This window comes from Pithys albifrons, chromosome 1, assembly GCF_047495875.1.
Source record: "Pithys albifrons albifrons isolate INPA30051 chromosome 1, PitAlb_v1, whole genome shotgun sequence".
NCBI classification, from domain to species: domain Eukaryota; kingdom Metazoa; phylum Chordata; class Aves; order Passeriformes; family Thamnophilidae; genus Pithys; species Pithys albifrons.
The window spans coordinates 67,897,458-67,920,038 of NC_092458.1; the positions used below are offsets into that span (position 1 = coordinate 67,897,458).

The 22,581-nt window shown below is 41.8% G+C and overlaps 1 protein-coding gene across 4 annotated transcripts in view; it reads left to right on the top strand.

The window, feature by feature from the left end:
• Positions 1-22,581, top strand: part of SPATA13 (spermatogenesis associated 13) — a 71,462-nt gene that overhangs the window by 13,645 nt on the left and 35,236 nt on the right. For 2 of the 4 annotated variants that reach the window (XM_071553759.1, XM_071553789.1), the window contains exons 1-2: positions 11,545-11,631; positions 13,378-15,171. In XM_071553759.1, the coding sequence (XP_071409860.1) occupies positions 13,537-15,171 (1,635 nt within the window). In that variant the 5' untranslated portion in view covers positions 11,545-11,631; positions 13,378-13,536. Of the gene's footprint in view, positions 1-303; positions 403-11,544; positions 11,632-13,377; positions 15,172-22,581 lie in introns of those variants that run through there. The other 2 variants (XM_071553769.1, XM_071553779.1) reach the window with 2 other exon arrangements.

Consider the following 22,581-nt stretch of genomic DNA (forward strand, 5'->3'; position numbering starts at 1 on the left):
AAGGCTCTGGTTGCAACTTTAGATTATTTCTGCCTTGACTACTTAATTTTACTTTCACCAGCACACTCCCAAACATTTGTTTTTCTAGGGTAAATATGTAGAAATGCCACATACAAGATTCTTCAACACAAAGATTTTAATGAAATGTTCCTGTAAATATTCTTTCTTCTCTGTTACAGTTATTGTAAGTGTATGTTTAACTTGTTGATTTCACACACCACTGTGCAGCCGTTTGTTATATATTAACTTAAGACTCATTCCCACAAGATACTGAGTGCTTCTGGATCATGCTGAGTCCTCTTTCCTCCCAGCGGTGTTTAAGGACTTAAACTCAACAGGACTGAGCCCAGAATCCAGGCAACAACAGCCTCTTTCAAAAACCAAGCAGTTTTCTGGAACAAGGTTTGTACTGTAACTGGACAATACTTTGTGCAATGGATTTTCATACATTTAGATTAAATATTATCCAGATCTTGTAGTTAGTGGCTGATGGAAGACATAACAATTTAGGTATATATAGTGGTAATAAATTACATTTTATAGTTATGGTTTTATTAGTTGTTCCAATTAAGTGCAAAACCATGACTGAGACTAATATTGAAAGTTTTGTGTGTTGGGTGCAGTGTGGTTTACCACTCTGTTAATGTGTATATGGTTTTCAGAGTTGCAGATAATCTGTGCAGTTCATCTCACAAAGCCATTCAAGCATTATTCATCGCTGAGCTCACACACCATGCAACAGGGTGCTTTGTGCACTGTGGCTTCAAGGGGAACCCACTGGCAGTGGCATCGAGGGGCAGATTTCCTGCCATTAATTACCCCAGCTTCCTGCGCTCCTTTTGGGCAGAAGCCCACCCAGCCACAGAGCTGAGCCACTGGCAGCAGTGTATTGCCACTGTGTTGTCACCAATGGCACTGGGCTGGAGTGCTGTCCTGTACCGTCAGCCAGGCATTTTGAAAGGCAGACTTTACCAAAAGGTGCTAAGTTGATCTGTTGCTGACCAAGTGTATCTTAATGACACCAAGATGTGGTGTAGTCTGTGCAAACTACAGTATTAACTATTACTCTTTCATTGGTCTTATAGTAAATTCAGATTTATTTGGCATAGAAAAAGTGTGATAACATTCTGCTTCTAAAAAGATATTCTCATTGTTTTTTATGCAGATGAAGACTGTAATCTTCCACTATTTGCAAGGAAAAAGAAAACTTTAAGTAATATAGTTTAATTCTATCTACAAACAAGGAGAATTACTCCTAAAACTGCAGCTCCTACCTTTTCTTCCTGCTAGGCAAGGAAAGAGATGTTCTTTGATTTTTATCCTGGTATCCCCTCCAAACAGTGGTAATTTAGAACTAAACATGAATTTTGCTTTCAGACTTGTACTTTAGGTTGGCCAAAGCCCAAGGCTCTAGGAACTGTTGGAGGGCTTTCTCTTTTACTCAAATACACCTGGGTGTTTAATAAACGTATCTTTTGAAAGTAAGCAATCACAATGTTGCCTTTGCCCTTACTCCCACCATTAAACTATCAGTTGCATACACATTTATTGTAGACTATCTCTTGAGATCAGTGTGATTTTAAGCACGCAATAGCAGAGAATCACCTATGTAAAACGTTTGCAAGATCACAGCTCTAGCAGTGTGCTCTAACTGAACCCAGGGTATGAAATTAGTACACAAGTAAAACGGGGATTAAGCAACTTGCAGACTGCAAGTTTTCTTGGAGTAATAGCTATCAAGTTGTCTGCTGTTTATTTCAGGGGAAATAAGCAAAAAACCCAAACAAAACTGGGCTTTTTGGAGTCTTATTACAGAGGTTTCTGTGTAACTTTAAACACAATTAGCTAAGCTAACAACACAAGTTAAGAGTTGTTTACCCATTAAGAGAAAGTGGGGAAATAGGTAAAAGTTTATGGGAACAAAAGTGGGCTGCTGATGCCAGTGACGTATTTTCCAAAACTTTCAGCATAGGATGAAACCACCACATGATCCCATGTAAGAATACTGCTGCAGAAAGTAGTCACAAGTACTCAATATCCTCCCTGGGAAAGCAGCTCCTGGTTTAGGGGAAATGAGCCTGGGCTTGGTTGTATGCTAATTGCTTTTCATTACTATGTGTTAGCAAAGCTGTTCAATACTTGCTATAAAGCCTGGATTGCACTCTCTCTCATTTAATACCATGCTAAATCTGAACTAATAAGCTCTCAAAAGCTTAGAGGTTCCAGTAAAATGAGATTTGGCTAAAAATGACGTGGTGGTTTCTACTAGTAACAGTGGGGTAGCTTTGGTGCCCTAAACAATGAATAGAGCAAGACTGGTGAGAAATGAGAACATGCTTCATTGGGATACTAAATCATTTAGTAGAAGTTGAAGTGTCTTATTGCAATCTTTAGGAAGGGCTTAGGCTTCAGAACAATGAAAAATGTGATAGTCAATTTTGAATAATTTCCAAGTGTTTGTTTGTATAAAATAGTTTGCCTAAGTGTTGGAAAATCAAGACAGAATATTGCGTATGGAGCAGGAGGACTGTTATTTCAGTGTTTCTTAGGCAGCAGTATCTCTGACTCTGAAGGATGGTCACTGAACAGGAGCTGTTTATGAGTTGAATGAAAGCAGAATTTCTTAAAAATGAAGCGTCTTCTCTTGACCCGGTATGGTCATGTATAAAGATGATACTGCAATCTGCAGAAATTGGCTGGTTGCAAAGGTGCACCTCTGGATCTTTGGTTAAAACAATTATTCTGGAATGTATTTGTCTGTGGCTCTTCAGGACTTTCAGAGTTAAAACTTTCATGTAAGTCTTGTCCCTGCTAGGAAAATTACCAGATGCTGACAGGGGGTGTCAGCAGTGCCTCAGCTGAACATATGCTGCATATGGCTTGGCTGCAGGCGCAGACAGGGAGGCCCTGTTCCCTGCTGCTGCAGAGACTGGTGAAAACAGGCTTTAAACCAACTGATTGCAGTACAATACTTTGCATATTCATCCAAGCAATGAGATTGAATAACTATTCAAGCATGGTTGAATTCAAGCCTGCCAAGATTTTTGCTGCATCAAAAATGAGTTAGGCAGCATCTTTACTGAGCTATTTTACAAATGATTGTTTTGAGGTACACAGCAATCCCAGTATCTCTGCATTGTAATTGTATTTGTATTATTTTGTGGTGAGGCTGGAATTGAAACTGAATCAGAGATTGAACGCAAAGCAGATTAAAATCTCTAGTGACCTTAATGATTGATTGTAATCTCTGAATCTGACAGAACAATGCTTCATGAAAAAATTAAATTAGCTGTTTATTGGAGAAAGTATTTCCTACTTTTCCAGAGAACACACTGAAAAAATATTTCCTGTTTGTGATGTTGCCACAGAATTTGGTGATTATTTATGTTTCTTTTGTGAATCTGCTAGAGGGACCCACACAGCACCACCACCCACACACCCACCTCACACCCTGACATTCTGGCCCCCTGTGTCAGAAGCACATGAGCAATTGCTGAGGGAAATTACATGTTCCCCCAGCCTTTTCCCATTCACAGCACTCTTGAGTAGCTCCTGAGAGAAAATTCAAGTCTGGAGCCATTTCAGGAGTCCTGTTGTTTGTGGGAAGCATTTCCACTCTCCTTTCTGTGCTTTCCTCCCTGCCCTTGAATGCTTACTTCCACCTCCTGCCCAGCAACAGCTCGGATGCAGCCAGGGGAGCTGCTCCAACTCACAATCTGGAAGGAAAAAGCAGAAGGCACACCCAGCATTTCTCCCTTCAGGTGGTAGGTAGTATGCTCTTAGACTGGTGGAAGCCATCACTTCTGCCTTCATCTGCAGAGACCAAGTAGATTGAAGGACATGATGTTTGAACAGGAGCAGGTGATCTATGGGGAGCAACAGCATCTCTGGGTCAGAGTGTGGTAACAAGACAGTAAAGCAGCCATTTCTGTACTGGCATAGAAACAAAGTTTACTGAATTATGTAATGAAAGGCAAGAGGTTGGAAGAGATCTGACTCAGGTATTTAGTATTGCTTAGATAAAAGACAGACCCTATGACGGATTTTGCGCAAACTGCTTCCCTTCAGTACTGCAACTGGAAACATGGCTCATATCCTCTGCTTGGTTGCTTAATTACATAGCCCAGGATGTTGAGGGAATGGCTTTTAAGGTTTTTCTCAATCAATTTTCTTAACCTGAAGTTTAACAAGGTCTTTATAGAAAGGACAATGTCAGTGATAGGAACCAAAGTGTCCATTTTGCTGTTTGCAGCATTTAGGCAAAGATAGCTCATCAACATAAATTAACTTTCTGAGTAAGGCTATGTGTAATCTTTCAGGTTCAGAGGTATCCTGCACTCTTACAAGGCATAAATTATTAGCCAAATCTGCAAACTCCAGTTTAGAAGATTAATGGGCCATCATCAAAATAATCAATTGAGTCTTGAAAAAGGAACTTGAATCTGAACTCTTTTCAAAAAATAGAGTTTAGGTTTTGTCCTCTGCATGGGTAGATAATGGATTATTTTTCCCATGTGTACACTTTTTATAGCTCTCATCACTGTAAGCATTAAAGTGCCAGAGAAGCATTGATGGATTGGTCCTTGCAGACCCATAGGTTATAAGGTACTACTCCTATCATCACATATTTTTCACATATGGCACTTAAGCTGAGAAAAGTATGCTGAACTGCCAAGGTCAGAGAGAAACAAAATCCAGAATCTGTCTCCCCCAGCCTCAGTCATAAAAACATCTTTCTTGCCTGAAATGAGGGTTCAATTTTTTTCAGATAGTTTACCGTTATTTCTGGTGCTGGCAAAATCCAGAGTTCTTTTACTGATGCTTAGAGGAATATGGGTGTCTAAGCCCAGGGCCATAAAGATCTCTTAGAGCACTAGTTCCAGTTGCACCACTTCTGTCAATTATGCCATTTGGTGCCTTAGATAAACACAACTAACTCCATCTCAATTCAAGTTCAGTTTTCTTCCACACTGTTCTAACAGGAAGATAGTGGTATGAACCCAGGGTACTGATCTTAAAAATAATCTTCTGTTTTCTCATCAAAGTATGACTAACTTGTGCAGCTCCAATATCTTACTGAAGCAGTCAGTACATATTATCTATATTGATTCCCAGAAACAATTGTAATATTATGAATAACATAAGACTGCAAGATATTTTCTTGACTATCCTGCAAAGTTCTAATTTTATATATATATATGCATATATATTTTTTTAAACAGACAAGTAGGCTAGTTTAAAATGTGTAATTATTTCTTGATTCCATGTTAAGTAAGTTTTCAAGTGAGCAGCATTGTGTGTTTTCTGCATCTTTAAAATTAGATAACTTCTATTTCAAACAAATAAGTAGTTTGCTTAAATTTGATTATCCATGCTTTAAAAAATACTCTTGATTTTAGCATTAATTATTAAAAAAAATTAGTTACAACCACAGCAAAAAACCAGAAGAATGACTGTTAATGAAAGCTTGTCATTGCTTTGAAGTTTTCAGGCAGGCTAAATTCAGAGAACAAATGTTATTGAAAAGACCCAGCACGTAAATATTGTTATAGCACTTCATTGTCATCTGCTTCACTCAAATTATTTCTTCCAGCTTTTCCATTTTATAGCATTCTTGATAGAGTAAATTCAAACAAAAATTAGAAATTGGCCAACTAAAGGTAGATTTAAAAGGAATTTTTTTTTTGCCTGAAAGAGAAAGAGAAACATGGTGAAGATGGTATTTCAATCTTCTTGCACAAGCAATATGCCCATGAAGTTAATTTACTTCACACTGTAACAAAGATAGCAAGTTTGTCATTATGGAGAGACTAAAGAAAGAAAAGCATTGATACTAATTGAGAAAAAAAGATCCAAACGACTGTGTTGTACTTGAAGCACATGAATCAATACCTCCTAGGAGCCTCCTAACAACATCAAGAAGCCCCAATCTTTCGCATCAAATGCAATCTGTTTCCTCTTTTCCTAATCATACTAAGATATTCACTGTTCTGCCCTCATAAACATATCAAAAGCTGTAATTTCTCAGGTTTTTCTGCCCTGGCTGACAAGGAGTTGCCAGAGTCCTGCAGCCACCTTGTAACCAGGTGGGTATTTCTGCTGTGTCATGCTGGGCCAATCATTCTGCTGAGACCTGTTGTTTTATTATAGTAAGCATCAGAAGCCGGATGTTCTTATGCAACTTTGCATGATTTCTACTAATGTGGCATTATTCCTAACAAAGTCCACTACCTGCTTCAGTTTTAAAGCATTTCCAACTTTTCTAGTATCCGATGGACCCAGTGCTTCTGCAGTGTTGCTGTATCTGTACTCCGTTCAGCACAGCTGAATGTTTTAAGCGAGCATTGAGTGCTGCTTGCGATTCTTCCCTGAGCCCAGAGAGAAGCACCATCACTTTGAAATCAAATAAACCCTATGGCTCACACACAAAAATGCTTTTCACTGTCCCTCCAGCCCTGGTCTGAATTGTTCAAACACCCACTGCAGGTGGTCCTCAACCCTCGAACTTCTCAAGACCCTTGCTCTATGTATTTATTCTTCCACTGACATTTTTCTTCTTTCTTTTTCTTTTCTCCTCCTAGTTGCCTAACAAGGCATCTTCATATCCTCAGGTAATTTTTGAAGAACAGTTTTGAATAGAGAAGAGGGGATGGTAGGGTAATTAAGTGGGTGGGGAAGAAGGTTGATAAAGAGCTCCTAATAGTCACTTTTACATACTACTATTTCATGCAAGGAAAATACAGAACGGCTGTAAGGCCATCAGACTCCACAGTGAGGAGTTCGATACAGGAAAGAGTGGCAGGCAGACCTGAGCAGGAAGACAAAGCAAGAGGCTACCAAGTAGGACAAGTTAACTCTGGTATCTTACCCTGTCTTCCTAATTAGTCCAAATCACTTCAGTGTACATCCGTCTAACAGAAAATCTAATGTAACTTTTCTCAAGACAAGAATAAAATGAAAAATATATAGTGTAGGCCAAAAAAAAAATCTTGACTAATCTCTTTTCCTTCCTATTTCTGTCTACTTTTCATCTCCAGTCCTTTTCCTTCCTACTTCTCAAACTTTGTGAGACACAAAATAAAGGTGGAATTCAGCCTTCCTAATTGGTAACTGGAAGTCTTCTTTATGTTAAAACACAATGACCTGTTTATTGAAAACTGCTCTTCTGTAGTACCAGTCATCTCTCCATGTCATGCTCTCTGAATAATGCCTCTTGAGGGTGGGGAGAAAGAATAGCACCACAGTCAGATCCCGCGGGGTTATAAATAGCAGTCTAGCTGCCTGAAAGGCTGAAGCCATCATTAAGTTGCATGCAGCTGTAGTGGTGTAGGTGGGTGAGTAAGAGCAACTCGGAGATGGGATAATGGTAACCTGGTACACAAGGGTCATTTTACATTGATGGCGTCACTCCATCAGGCTATTGTGCTGTCCCTAAATTAGTCTCTGTTTAACAGAGCTGAGCAAGCTCAGCAAAACAGCCTCAGCAAAGCACATTTAAAAGAAGATTAGAAGAGGAAACAGTTTGTTGTGTATTGTGATTTAGACCAAATTGTGATAAACTTTTCTCACTAGGGTCCGTAATTGCTTTTATCAGCAACAAAGTAAATGCAAGCGGAACTGGCTTCTCAGAAGCAGCACATCAGCCTCCTGCACACGGGCAATGGGGACTTTCACAGGCCACATGAAGAAGTTAATACGGCAATTTAACCCAAGCTGTCCTTTCAGTGTTTTTCTTAGCACTGTGATTAATTTTGTCATCTTAGACTTTTTCAGTGCCAAGATGACAAAGGTCTGGGTTTTGGAAAATCCCTTTCAATTTTTGATTACTTATTTGGTTGTAGTTATACACAAATGGAAAAATCCTACACCAAATTCACATTATATATAAAAAAAAGAATAAAAATAATTAGTGGCCTATGTTAGTTTGAGCATGCATACACAAACACGCTACTCTTCCCTTACTTCTAAACTGAAAAAACTGAGATCGTGATCCTGCTTCTAGTGAAGTCAGTGCAGCAGTTGCCATTAACTTCCAGAGATGTACGACTCAGCTTAATTCCCTCTGGGATCTGTTGGTGTGTAAAGATTCCTTGGAGGTTAATTGCTTGCAGAAGAGTCTTTGCCTGGGATCTAAAAGGAAGGTGCAAATTGCACAACTGGAGCCTTAGCTATGTACTGCAGCCTGGAAAAGACACTATCATTTAAAGCAAAGGGATCTCTTATTTCAGTAATCCTGCATTTTAATAATTAAATTTAGTCACTCATTAATTTAGAGTATGTCTTAGAGAGTAATTTCTTTTGCCATCTTGCTCAATAGCTGTGGAAATAGGACAAATCCTTTTATGTTTTCCAGAAATTACTCCTTTTTTTCAGAAATTACTCCTTGTTTTCATTTGTACATTTTAAAGTACCTCTTTTTTAAAAAAAAGTCACTACTTTGAAATAGACTTTTAGAAAGTATTTATAAAAGAAACAGGGAAGAAATAGTGTTGCAGCAGTACGAGAGAAGATTTCTAAACTAAGTACAGGGAATCATTCTCATGCAGACTTCTCAGATTTATATGAGTGACTTCATTACATAAATGTGCCCTTTGCTATTCTAAAAAAGCTAAAAGATGCATCACTACCAGCTAAAAGTTGAGGGGGGAGATTGTTCCTTCATCATTAAAACTCTGTCTTTCTCCTGTGTCACATTTTTTGTAATCCTTTCCCACCTGTATTATATTTGGACTAATCCTTCTCATTCCTTGTCACATGTGCATTAAACCTCTTTTAAAGTACAGACTTAGAGCTTCTAAAACAAGCATTTCATTTTTGTAGCACTGTGATGTCAAATCACTATTAAAAACCTCACGCATATACCAATCTGGAATTTATTCTCAAAGTTCCTCTCTTCGTAAATTACTGTACTTGGTCAACCACAACACGTACAGCGGGCACTGCCCCTTTGTTCACTGCAGCCTTGTTACTCATCTGGAGGCAAAAATGTTACTCATTTGGAGCCTTAAATAACACAGTATATAGCTGTTTTCCAGGAATACCTATGCAAGTGCTATGAATTTGTTCTTATTACTAAGCATTCTCAGTGGCAAATTGTATTAATATTCTAATTTTGCTTCTTTAGGGTTGTAGAAAAACATTAATATAGGAAGGACTAATCTGAAACTTTAGCTTGTAACTTTGAGGAAACACTATGGCTTGTGTTACTTCAAATATTGTAAGAAACTAAAAAGTGTTCAAGGGGTTTTTCTTCTTTTTCATGGCAGTCCTGTTGATAAATTTTGCTTTGTACCATTTTAGTAGACCTTGGTGTGACGGCACCTAAATTCTATATACATTTACCAGCCTTTAAAAAAAACAAAACAAAATAAAACAAAACAGAACAAACAGATTAAGAAAAGTTTTCAGTAATTATTGGTCTCCAGTACAGGAAGTTAATCCTGTTCCCAAACACACTCTTTATTGTACTGCATCTGAGCTTCTCTGAATTGCTTGCACATGGGGAAGGACAGACCAAATCAATGAAGCTGCAAGAGTCAGAAGAGGGTTTTAACATACTACCAGTAGAAAAGCTATGACAAAATAGTCTAGAAGATTAAAACTGTTTACTTTTAGAAACTTATCAAATGTCTAATTGACTAAATACTGTTATCTCTGTAATTGCAACTTTCTCGGTATTTCCTTTATTCAATGTAGTGACATTTAAAGAATACAATATACAAGATGTACTCTTACCTAATTATCTGAAGTGATTTTTAGCATGGCTTTTTAAGTTCTTGTGAGCATTTTGTTAGTCTGTCAATACCCTCTTCTGTAATTTCTAGCTCTTCAACACTGTTTAACCTACTGATGAGCTTAAAATATGTTTAAGATGGCTTTGGATCTCAGTTATCAGAATTTCTCAAGTTTCAGAAACACTGCTGGCAGGATACAGGAGAGATCCAAATTAGTGGCTTAATTGGGCTCAATAGTTTTCTCTGCTTTATCTTTTTCTCCAACTGGTAGATAGAGAACACCAGAGGAACTAGGGGATCCCTTCTCTGAGAGGGTTTGTGGATTAAAAAGTATATGCAAAGGGAATGTGATGCATATAGCTGGGATATTTATGGAAAGGAATGCACAGGAACATAGGGAGCCAAATCCATTGAAATACAGGCTTGAATAATTCTGTTAGAAGTTACTAAGTGTCCAGCATAAACCCGTATAGATACCGGGTAGGATGTGAGACAAGTTTATAAGACTTATAAAGTGGTTTTAAACTCAATTTCTGACACATTTCTTGTCTCATATAAATGAAATATTTTTGTAATGTTGCCACTAATGTAATTCTCTTGGCCATTTCATCACCTTTACTGAGTCCTCCTTCAGAGACTTCCCTTTGTCAAGGTCTGAAGCAGAGAGTGTTTGTCTGCACTGACTTGGAAGCTTCACCCAGGCAATGCCAAGCTAACACAGATCACCAGCCACAGTCCATATGAACTCTCTCCATACAATGTCAGCATTTCCAATCTTAATCTCCGTTTATTTCTCCTTTGCTTCTCATGCCCAGCACTGTAAAGCAGCCACTTTGCCCCCTCATTTGAGTCATTATTCCAAACTCTCTCCTTCCATGGGGTGTACCAGAAAGCTGCAGCCAACAAGAGCTGTGCTGGTGGCAGGCTGTTCCTGCTCCTGCTGACTGCCAGAGAGTCTTGTGGTCACTCCCGGAGTTATTTGCTACCTCATTTGACCTGCATCCTTAAGCCCATTTGTTTGCTTCATCCCCTAACTACACCTTGCCTTTGAGAGTGTGTCTGTACTGCTCTCCAGAGAAGTAATTACACAGCATGTGCAGTCCTACCAGTCTCGGAGGAGAGGCAGTGAGTGGAGCTGATGGCCTTCGTTAGTTCTCTAGGACGTCTGTTCTGCCATGCATTCCGTCTTGTCCCATTTTAATTTTGTATCTTACCTAAGCTACATTAAAACAGTTTTATTTATGTCTACAGTTCTAGTCCAAGAGTAGAAATATGTTTAGACCATAACCTATTTGAGCAAGGACTACCAGCTGTTACGGGTCTTTGCCAGGAGTCATGACACATAGCTTTAAGGAAGAGCCTCACGAAATTTTCCATGTAATACATCAACTGTTCAGACCGTGCATAAAATGTTGTTCTTGCTGTTAAGTCTGAGGAACAGCAGCAAGCCAAAAGTTTTTGGTTTTCTACAGAAAGGCAGTCTGGAAACTGAGTGTGATTTCGGCCGCGCTATGGCCCATTGCAAACAGCGCGGGTGAGCTAGAGACGCGCGAGGAGGCGGGGCACCATCGAGGAGATTTTGGAGGTACCAAACGTGATCATCCTTGTGTGGCCGGCCGTTTCCTAAGGGGGGGGGGGGGGGGGGGGGGAAACTGCCGTCACGCACGGCAGAGCGAAGAGAGAGACTCCTTCCCGCGGGCTGGAGAGCCGGAGAGTCTCACTCGAGACCGGCAGGAGGAGCCGGGGGCTCCCGCCCCGCCCCGCCGGGCCACCGCCCCCGGCCGGCGCTGCCCCCGCACGCCCCCGCCCCAGCGCGCCGCCGCTACCATAGCGATGCGGGAGCGGGCGGTCGCGAGGACGCGTGGAGGAGACAGTGGGGTGTCCCGCCTCTCCCCAGGTAAGGACACTGCTCCGGGGAAGCTGTTGCAGGCTCCATGCTGCGAGCTGGGTTTTTAATCTTGTATCACTGCATTTGTTCTCCCGCCTCTCGCCCGCGCCCCTTCTGCACTGCTCAGGTGCAGTTTCTCCCAGAGCCACTTTCTGTGGGAAGTTCTCTGCCGAGAGCAGCGTCCTGTTCTCGTTTATTGTTCGATGCTCATTTTGCGTGTGGAAAGTTGAGGGTGCAAGGCTGCAAGGGCAGGCCGAGGGTTGGGTGCCTGACGGGCTTTTGTGCGGCCCCGGGTGCGGGGCGTCGGGGCTCGGCCCGGCTCTGCCCTGCCGTGCTGCCCGCAGGCTCCGCCGTGACCCTCTGAATGAGGGGGATTAAAAACAAGCGGCGAGGGAGAGAGTTCAGGCGTCTCGCTGGAGCACAAGCAAATCCTTTTATCCGCCGAGGGACAGAGGCTCGCAAAACTTTGCGAGGAGGGAGCAACCTTAAAACCAACGGGCACGGGCTCCGCAGCCGACGCGTTCCGTGGAGGTGGGGTTTGCCTGTGTGGGACCTGCAGGGCGCCCCGGGCCGCTCGCTGCGTCTCCCCGCGGTGGGAGCCCCGGCGGGCGGTGCATCGCCGACCCCTGAGCCTCCGCATCGCCTGCACTCCCCATCCCCGCTGGCCCCCCGAGCTCCCGTGGCCCTTCGGGTGTGAAGGAGACAAAGAAGGGGCCGGGGCTGCCGTTCTCCCCTGAGCACAGCTGTATGTTTTCTTTCCTTGTTTCAGGGAGAGAGAGGAGTCCCCCCGCTGCCCCCTTCCCCGACTGTGGCTGGTTTGTGAAGATCCACTGCCCGTTGCAGTTGCAGAAAGAACCGTGCCATGAGCTTTGTTTTTAAGGTGGAGCAAGCTTCAGAATGGGCATCCCAGTGTTTTCTGGGTGTCGTATAGCACGGTGGGGCAAATGCCTGCCTGCCTGCCTGACAAAGACCCCTGGCATGGCCCCCGGTCCAAGCACTGGAGTGTGGTTTGGGCTGCTGGATCTGCCATGCTTAGCTCAGGGAGAGATCCCTTTTACAGCATGTCCTAAACACTCCAGTGACTTTCAGATTTTTCATCACTGTCAGTACAGCATAGAGTAGCTTCTGGGTGTACTGCTTATGATTCTTGGCTTTTTTTTTGTAAGGAAGAATGCTTTGCTGTGCACTTGATATAACTTTTTAGGTTTTTATCTGCCAGGGGACAGACAAGACAGTCAAATCTCACGCAGCCTACCAACAATAACAAATGTAAGAAAAATTATGTATATTTTCCTCTTCTTTAGCTGCTGTTTGAGAATTAGGTGTCACTTAAGGAACATTATTATTTTTTTGAATGAAAACTTCCTGTGTGTTTTGGGGCTCGGTGCAGAGCATTTGAGGAGGAAGACTGGATTGCTGTTGTTGGGGATTTCTTTCTCTAGGTGTGTATGGGGATTGTATTTACCATTGTAAGGTAGGTGTGGTAGTCATACTGAATTTATTAGCTGATTAAGCATTAGAGAAACAAGTACATATTGAAATTATTCTGGTCTCTTGAATTGCTAATAAATTCAATTATACTTCGAGGGAGTTATGAATGCCTTCTCTGCACCGCCGCAACACACCTTTGTTGAGCATTAAAGAATTCCTTCATTTTGTGTGAATCTTTATTTCCTGCAGTGGAGCTCAAACTTCTTTTAGTTGAGGACTTTGTAAGGAAATTTCTTAATGGTTGCTTTTGTTTTCTCAATGCAGGCAGTGCCACCTGAGGAGCTCAGCTCACCCAGTCGATGTGAGAGTGAGACAAACCGAGGTGCAGCAGATGAAGGGGAGGCAGCAAGGTCAGCTGGTGGAGACAGCAGTGTCAGTTTGAGCTACCCCAGCCTCAGTCTCCGTGCATACTGCATTGAGAGCATGACAACATTTCCAAATGGCTGTGGAAATGGCACCACCGTTACTTGTATAGTTATGGATAATAAAGAGTCCCAGAACCAGACTACCTGTGTCAGTCATGGTGGAGGACACAGCACCAGCAATGGTCATGAGGAAGAATTTCAAGAGGATAAAGTCAGCCCTTCCAAAATCATGCGCTTTTTCACTACCCCTCGGAAACGGGCTAATTCCAGCTCTGACAGGCCTCGTTCTCTAGTTTTGATGGGCAACTCATCCACATGGAATGCTTTCTCTTCCATCAGAAAAATGGGATCTTTCAAGAAGTTGAAATCTTCAGTTCTCCAAGAAATTAAAACAAGGGAATGCTCAGACATCTTAAATGAGAATGGCATAGGCAAACATGCTTCAAATGGGACAGTGGTGCGAGTACAGACTAACAGGTATTCCTATTCAGGGCCTCTGCATGATTTCCAAAATGCAGTGGATGGTTTGGCTTCTGACTGCTCTGATGCAGAGGAGAGTGATGAGTCTTTCCTGAGGAACACTCATCGCTCACGCAGCATCAGGCGGGCTTACGGTGCTGGTCGCATAAACTTGCTAGACACAGATAAAGTCCAGAGTCATCACAACTGTGTTAGGCCAACATCACCTGTCATTGCAGAGCCAAAGATCTGTGAAATTTTGGTGAAAAACTCGGAAAACAATAGGATCATTTATCGGAGAAGCAAAAGTTCAGATAATTTGAACTTTCTGAAAAAAAGCTCATTCAAAAGGAAGTCTACTTCAAACCTTGCTGATCTTAAGGTTGCAAATGAAAAACAGATGCCAACAAGGACTGTGAGTGTTGCTTCTGCTGACTCAGATAAAAGTGGTGGAAACCCTGAGAGGAGATCCAAGCGATGGAAGAGCCCTATCAGGGCAAAGGATTTTGACCGAGTTTTGAAACTCGTCAGTAATGTTACAGATGTTGCATGGAAGAAGGATGCCCCTAAGACGGCTCCTTCTCCCATTGAGCAGTCCCAGAGAACAAGGTCAAACAGCAGACTGCATGATGACTACTCCCGTAGGGTTTCTAGCAGCACAGATCATGACAGAAAAAGATGCACCTCCCCAGTATCCAGCCCAGACTCTTCCTTGCAGGGAACACCTTGTCTGCAAAGCCCTGTGGCTGCTCAGGATAAAGAGGCTGAAATGAATGTAGCTCTTGCTGAAGACAAAAGCCTCAGGACGTCATCGGGTATCCCAGACTGTGATAACTTATCACCCACGCTGAATGACATTAGTCCATTTCCCAATGAAGTATTTTATTCGGACTCAGATGAACCAAAAGCTACCCAGCAGTTTACAGATGAAACTGAAAACCCTCATGTTCCAGTCAGGCCAACTACTCCAAAGCCTCAAAGTTCCACTGCAGGGAAGGTCAAGTGCAGTATGAATTTCCAGTGTTCAAACCATCACAGCACATTGTCACTGAGCTCATCAGAGAGCGAGGAGAGAGTTGAGGTACCAGGGCTGAAGTTGGGAAAGAGTCCTGTTTGCTTCCAGGACTCGGTGCAAACTGTGTACTATGATGATGGAAATGAAGACAGTGGCATAAGCAGCCACTCTCAGCTTAGCCTGAATTTAGCCTCTGGTGCTGAAGAGAAAAAGGAAGAGGTAAGAAAAAAAGCAAAAGCCTTCATAAGATGTATCAGGTTTTGTCTTTATTAATGCAAACTAATGGCTACTGCAGCTTGTTATTGCTAAAATATGCTGACACCAATTATTTCCTTTAAAATATTCTCTTTGAATGCTAATGTCAAATTATTTTTTTCTTTGCGCATTAATATCAAAGAAAGTTTTGGCAGCAAAGCTATTCATGTACGTTTTCAAGGGCAGCTTATTGCACCCTGCAGAGACACCACCTTGTCATGTGGTCTTGGCAGATTTTACCAGCCTGAGCAGGGTCCGGCTGTTTCCTTCCCAACTGAAAGGTCTTTAAACAGTCTGTGTATTTTGAAGTAGTGTTGACTCACTGTAAAACACTTTGCCTGTGGAAACCTTGCAGAACCTGGTAATATTGTAGAGCTGTATGGTGTGAAAGATAGAGTACAGAGATTAAAGCATTCAGTTGTATCCCATGTTTTCACTGTGCGGTGATAGCCATGCTGAGGGTAAACTGCTTGGTTATTTATTTGCCTGCCAGTTGCAGACAGTGGTACTTTAGATGCTGGGCTCTGTGTGTGGCTACTGTTTTGGTGAGGATACCATTGTTTCACTGCACCTAATGCATGATTTCATACTCTCAGTTGTTGGGTAGGTAGATACTGCAGCACTTCTGAGGTAAGCTTACAGGGTAACACTGTGCCCTCACCTAAAACATGGTGAGAGTTGGCACCGCAGCAATTGCAGTGATTTGCCAGTGTTTGTAAGAGCTGTCAGACATATCCTGCCTGCACCTGTCTGAAGCAGTGAGACTTAGCTCAGTCCCAGTGATATATGGTAATGGGGTTTGGATCTTCTTGGGGTGAGGTAGTAGTGAAAGTTTTGCTAATCATTGGGAAAAGTACACCGGGGCAAAAATCCCTCTGGATATATATGAATATGCAACCCATTTGCAAAATAAAGCTGATATATCTTTCAAGACACCTTAGTTTGGCTAGAAGTATCTTGTACCTTAGGTAAGAGATAGACAAAGGCTTCAGCCTTTCGTGCTGTTAAGTTTTATAATGTCTGTGAAGCTGTCCTACTTTTAAAAGCCTGGCACAGCTTTGCAAACTAACTGTAAATGGTTACAAAGCTTATCAGTATTGTCTTTTTTGCTGGAGAAAAGCAAGTTTGTTTACTGTAGTGTTTGCAGCAATGGTAAGATTGGAAAAATTAACTCAGTGTTTATAAATGTTTCGGCTCTGAAGTCTCCTCTTGTGGAGACTTAGAACTGCTTCAGCCAGATTTTCAGATTTTCCAAAACTCTCACTTGTATCTAAGGACATACAAGTCAGAAGAGGCAAGAGCCCTAGCGGATGTATGCCAATTGTATTTCTGAAGCGTAAAATGGGAGGTAGAATTAATGCTACTCATCTACCATCTAGTGGTGATCTGCCATCATAACCCTAGAGAAATTCAGCTGGTCCTTTCCCTTGGCTCCTGACAAACCAGTACAGTTTTTACATGAATGTGTGTACATTGGGTGGATAAAAGTTACTGCAGTTTTAGTTTTAACACCACATTCTGCTATTATCTAACATGCAATTCAGGCTTTTTCTTTTTATTATAACATATTTTAGGTTAATTATGAGTGCTGTTTAGTGCTTGCTTCAGTTGTCTAAAATACAAAGTTGTGCATGTGTGGCAGCTCTGGGTTTGTGTAATGGGCAGGCAGACAGTGTGGGATGGAGCCCTGCAGAAGGTGGAGGAAGTGGTCACCAAGGAATGGACTCTGACTGTAAGCCCTCTCTCTGCTATGAGCACTGCTTGGAGCCCCTGTGCTTGGCAAAACAAATGTAACCACCCAGATGGTGTAGCTGCATCCAGACCTCTCTTCTGGTTGAAAAAAAGCAAGGTTTTTGGTGGTGGTAGCTTTGAATTGGAAAGAGAAGCTGTGCAGGACAGCGTTTACTTCTGCCTTGCTATACAAGGGATATAAACTCTGTCCTTTCTTTTTTCCACACATGCTCTTCATCCCATACCACAAGTCTGAAGCTCAGACACTCAGAGTGACTACAAAACAAGGAGAGTGATATGGTTTCTCCCTACATTTCTTTGGGCATTTCATTGCTCATTTCCTCCTTTACAGCATACTTCTCTTAGCGTGCAGGTAGCTCGGCACCAAAGCTATTCATGCCATGTTATTTTTTAATTGGAGTTTATTCAGCCTGTAGGCACTTTTATGAATGTTGCATACTCACAAAATGAGGTCACTGGGGATTGAACTTTTGACTACAATTAATTTTTAACTCCGCCTTACACCTCCACGTTACAGAACTGTATCTGCCTAGCAAGTTGTTCCTGTGACAGTGAAGCACTTGGTTTGTTCTCAACAATTATTTGGGATGTAGTGCTGAGCCACACACATCCCACATTTTTAACTTTGTCTTAAATACACTGTGTTGATGGGCAAATCTGTGCTGTTACCATGTTTCATGGATGTGTTTTTCTGTACAGATTTCATGTATAAGCCACTATGTATTCCAGTACAGCCACTAAAATTTCTGTGGCTTGGAAACATACTTCAGTACAAAGCTTAGAAGGTGTTAACCAGTCAGGCTCAAACATGTTCTTTTTTCAGGACTGGCTATCATAGCTGGAAGCAAATGTAGTTTATTTCCTTACCCACTCATCGAGTAGGTTAGTCAGCAAAAGAAGTCTTTGGAACTTGATCCATCTCTGTATTTTCCTAAATGTGGAAACTAAGCATTTCTGCCTTGTATTTCCCCAAAACTCTAAAGCTGATTTTGTAGTATGCACACAAAAGCATGTATCCCTTCATCAGAATAGATATTTTTGTTTTGTTTAAGAAAGGTGATTTAGTCTTGAGATCCTGTCACTTCTGTTACTTTGTTGGCTTCACCAAAATGCAGGAGTTCGTCTGGAGCAGGGGAGCTGTTAGGCCTTCTTGGTTTTTGGTCCTGACAGAGGTTGCTTCCCAGGGAACAGCTAATTAAGTGCAGCATGGATCCATGCATCAGCTCTTAAGCTACAGAGCTGTGAGTCACCAAAGCTCATCTGTGACATCCCATGGTTTGCCAGTGTCTGCTTCATGCCACTGTCATTTATATTCAATATGTTGCTTTTAAATAGCATGAAGAGATGATTAAGTACAAGTTTGTATTTGGAGTGTTTCTCATAGTCTTCACTTTCATGAAGAGCAGACCCATGTCACTGTAAATAATGAAAACTTAAAGTCTGCTTTGGACTGGTGTGTGCCAGCCACTACGAGCGCCTGAACAAAGCATTGTTTTGTTACAAAAGAGAAAAAATAAAGTTATTTAACATTTCACATAGTGTTTCACAAGCTCTTAGAGTACCTGCTATTTAAGTTGCCTTGCTGGCATCTGGCTTCACAGGACACCAGACTTTTTATTACTTGAATACTTTATCTGCATGACCATAAGTGAATGATAAATTACAGTGAAGAGGTAACTCTACTGTAATTAGGGTTGACTCACATTTTGTTTGCAGACAATACTTTGTGTTCTAAGACCTGTCTGTTGACTCATGTTCTGGCCATAGAAAACTCACTTGCCTCAACAGTCCGCATCATGAAGTCCCCAGCGCTCAGCTGTTGTCAGAGCTGAGCTAGTCTGTCCTGGTCAGGTCTCTGGGCTCTGAATATTAAGCACAGAGGTCTTAACTTGGGGACAGCATATGGAGGGGAAGAGGAAGAAGAGCTGTATGAGTGCAAATATGGAATGGACTCAGCTCTGTCCTCACTGTTAATCCTTCCTATTTCTTGCTTCAGAAAGTGTCCTCACAGTGCAGGATCAAAGGTGGTGGCTGGATATAGGAATTTTCACTACCCACAGGGAGCAAGCAGCAGTCAGGAACTGAGGATGATCATCCTTAGTACTTGCCTCAAGTTCCTGAGTGCTGTGGGACTGGGCATGAGCACACATGCTGGGAGCCAGGTGCTTTCAGCTCTCTGAACTCTTCCTTTTAGATTTATTCACCTCTGGTTAATCCACATGCAGTTTAGAGTGTGGCTTAATCAACTTAATGTGTATAACTGAAAATGTGATAAACTGTGAAGGAAAATTAGGTGAAGTAAATTAGTGCGGGGAACTTCTTGAACTGGGTTTACTCCTAAGGGGTTCATAAGTTGGAGTCAGGGCTCACCACTTCAGTTGCATTCTGGTCTTGCTGGTTACAGGGCCCAGGGACAGAGCGGCAGAGTCCCGTTAACAGGCTCTCCACAGCATCTCGCAGCAAACTGAGGTTTCAGTTAGACCAAGCGACATTGGATTACACTAAACTCTGAGCTGCTCTGCGCAAGTCAGGATGTGTTCACACTATAGTCACTCAAAGAGTGACTTCCAGAAGTGCTTGCCCAGAGATAAACCGGAAACCACTATGAATTGCTACAAACCCAAATTGCAGAATGCATCGCTGAAATAATGCAGAAGGGAGCCCTCAAAGGACATGAATATCTTCCTATCACAGCAAAAACTCTTCCAACTTGCAGCAGTAGAGCTGTCTGCCATTCAGTACAGCCTGTAATCATTTGTTGCTGTATCTGCTACTAGGAAGAAGAAAAACAAGGCAGTCATGACAGTAATCTGAATTCTGGATCAGGTTAAATTTTAGACCAAGTAACTCTGCAGTGCTGAATAAGACTGGCCATTCCTGAAAACCATAGGATAGTACAGATAGTTACTGTCATTCCTGCAAAAATGTCTGTGGATGCTGAAGGGGAGAGCTCAGAGGGACTCCACTGCAGTTAGTCTGGGGCAAGCTGCTCCCTTTCCTTACTGCATTTGTGTACCTCTGATTTTCCAGAGCCTCTGATAGTTGACTGCTGTAGCTGTCCTCTAGCATCTCAGTAATATCCATATGTTTCTAACCCTGGGATCAAGAGTATTAACAGTACCCCAGAGAGTGGAATGGCTCTTGTGGCCACAGCACTTGGTTTTACATCGAGCACAGTGTTGAGTTGTCAGCACTGAAAATCCATCTCAGTGCTGGGGGACTGAGATGTCCAAATTGAGCGAAGGCAGCTGCCTTTCCCCTTGCTGGCATCTGGAGGCTGCTGTGCTGCTCATGGTACTGGGATGCAGTGGCAGGGTGGGAGAGGAGCTGGGTACTGGGGTAGCTGAGCACAGCAGCTCAGCCACAGCAGCCTTGCCCCTGCTCCATACTATGGGAAATAATAGTGTACAGATACAGTTACCCAAGCAGCTCCACCCTGCTGGAGCTCTATGAGCTGGAGTTTGTGACTGCTGCTGGGATCTGCCCTTGGCAGGGCTTGAGCTTGGGCAGGGATGATAAGGCTTTGCTCTGGAAGGGTGGAGATGGTAAGGAACCAGAGAACCTCGGTTTGGAGAGACACTGAAAAGATGCAGAGGCCTATGGCATTTTATGCTTTGTTATGCTAGCACAAAGTTCCACTTTCAACCTGTGGTTATCATCTGGCTTTTAAGGTTTGCCAGTGGGTCTTACCAAAATAGTTTGGAAAAAGTTACTTGTTTTGACAAATAAAAGGAAAATTCCTTTTAGACCTCTTACTTGATCCAGGATGTTCTGAGTCCATTTAGAAAATACTTAGAGATTTATTTAGGGATTATTGATGCCTGTGCATCCTCTAGAAGAGGCTGAGGATATGGATACTCTATACACTACGTGCTTGGTATTGCAGTTCAGATACTGGAGTAAAGAAGGAACAGTATAAGAGCATCACTCAGCCATCTGGAAGTATCAATCACCAGAAAACTAGTGGAAATAGTTTTCTGGGTTTAGCACACTCGCATTTTTGTATGCCTGATGAGGTTATTTCTGCAAATCAAATACATTTCCCTGCAAACTCCTCCCCTCTGCCAGTTGGTAGTATGTTAGCTGATTTGATTTTGGAAGTGAGTTACAGGAGAGGATGAAGGAAATCCTTGAGGCTGAAGAACAGATTTGAGAGTCATGAGTTCTGCCTGTCATTTCCAGTTCAGCCCTATGCTTCCTCTGTGACTTACATGATTTAACTGCTTTGCATCTGCTCCTTATCTGTGAACTGTGGATATTACGACGGTGAAGTTGCTAACCTTGGTAAGGCATATTGCTGAGAGGGAAAGCTTTATTGTTGGTTATGATAAGCAGGCTTTCAAGGATCAGGTTAAATGAAGCAAACCTGTATTAAAAGACCTTAGAAAATAGATGGCTAATTTTCGTTTGGAATTGTATCTATATAGTCTGATCTTTAAATGCAGTTTTATAAGAGTATTTTTTAATTAGAACACCACAATTGCTTTGGTGTCAACAAATCCCAAGAGGAAAACGATATAAATTTCCCCCCAATTTCTGAATCTTCCAAAATTATTGTTTTACTGCAGCAGTTTGTGTTACTATGGGGGGTTGGTTTTACCATGTCAGAAAGCACAGTAATATAATTTTCCTTTATTACAGTACTAAGTATTTCCTGCACCCATTCTGGGAGTAGAGTGGTATTCCATTAGGGTGTACCTATCAAAAGCAGTGCCCTGCAAATTTTTAAACTGCGGGTTCACACAATTTTGGAGGGGAAGAGGGGAGAAAGAAAAGGTAGATTATCCTCCAAGCAGCTAAAACTTACATTGAATGTTGAATATGGTTGTATTACTTTGAATTCTTCTGCTTTGCTTGTTTGTGTAGGTGTAATTGTATTTGTTCTTAAGCAGTTTTTTTTTTTCAGTTGTTTTATGGATTGTATTTTCCTGTCTTGCTGACCACCAGTTGAATAGCACTGTGTATTCTAGGGATAGATAATAGATGCATTTATATGAGGTCTTTTCAATGGCTAATTAAAAAAAGAAATGCTAGTGGCAGAGGAAATGGAGGGATGTAAAGAAAAAGAATATAGTGCGTTCTGCATTTAATTAGAAAGAAGTAGATGACAATTTTCTTCTAGACTCTGGTTTGTTTGTGATAGAAGATGCAATCACTGAAGGTGTGCTTTTTTCTCTGGTAAAAGCAGTCATTTATATGGTAGCTATTGCTGTGATCATATCACTGCTGGAAATTGTCAGCCTGTTGGATCAGGATTGCTGGGCTCTCATAACACTTTAGAATCTTTTTATAAAATCCAGAAAGAAAACAATAAATAAATTTGCTCTTGGAACAACAAATATTTTTCTCTGTATTCATATGGAGTCTCATAATCTCTGTATCTCTTGCAATGTTTTGCAACAAAAAACCCCAAAAAAACAAACCAAAAAACCCACCAAAGATCATGTCCATGAAACATAAAACAAGCTTTTGACCTCATTTAGTAGTGTTGATAAATGAACTTCAGCTAATGCTGCCCCACTGCTATTTAGCAACAAGTGCAAAGGTTGCCTTTTATCATGTTCCTGGGTGGAGACACGTTGTCCAGACTTTTAGTCTGTTAAGTGAAGGTGGTAAAATAAT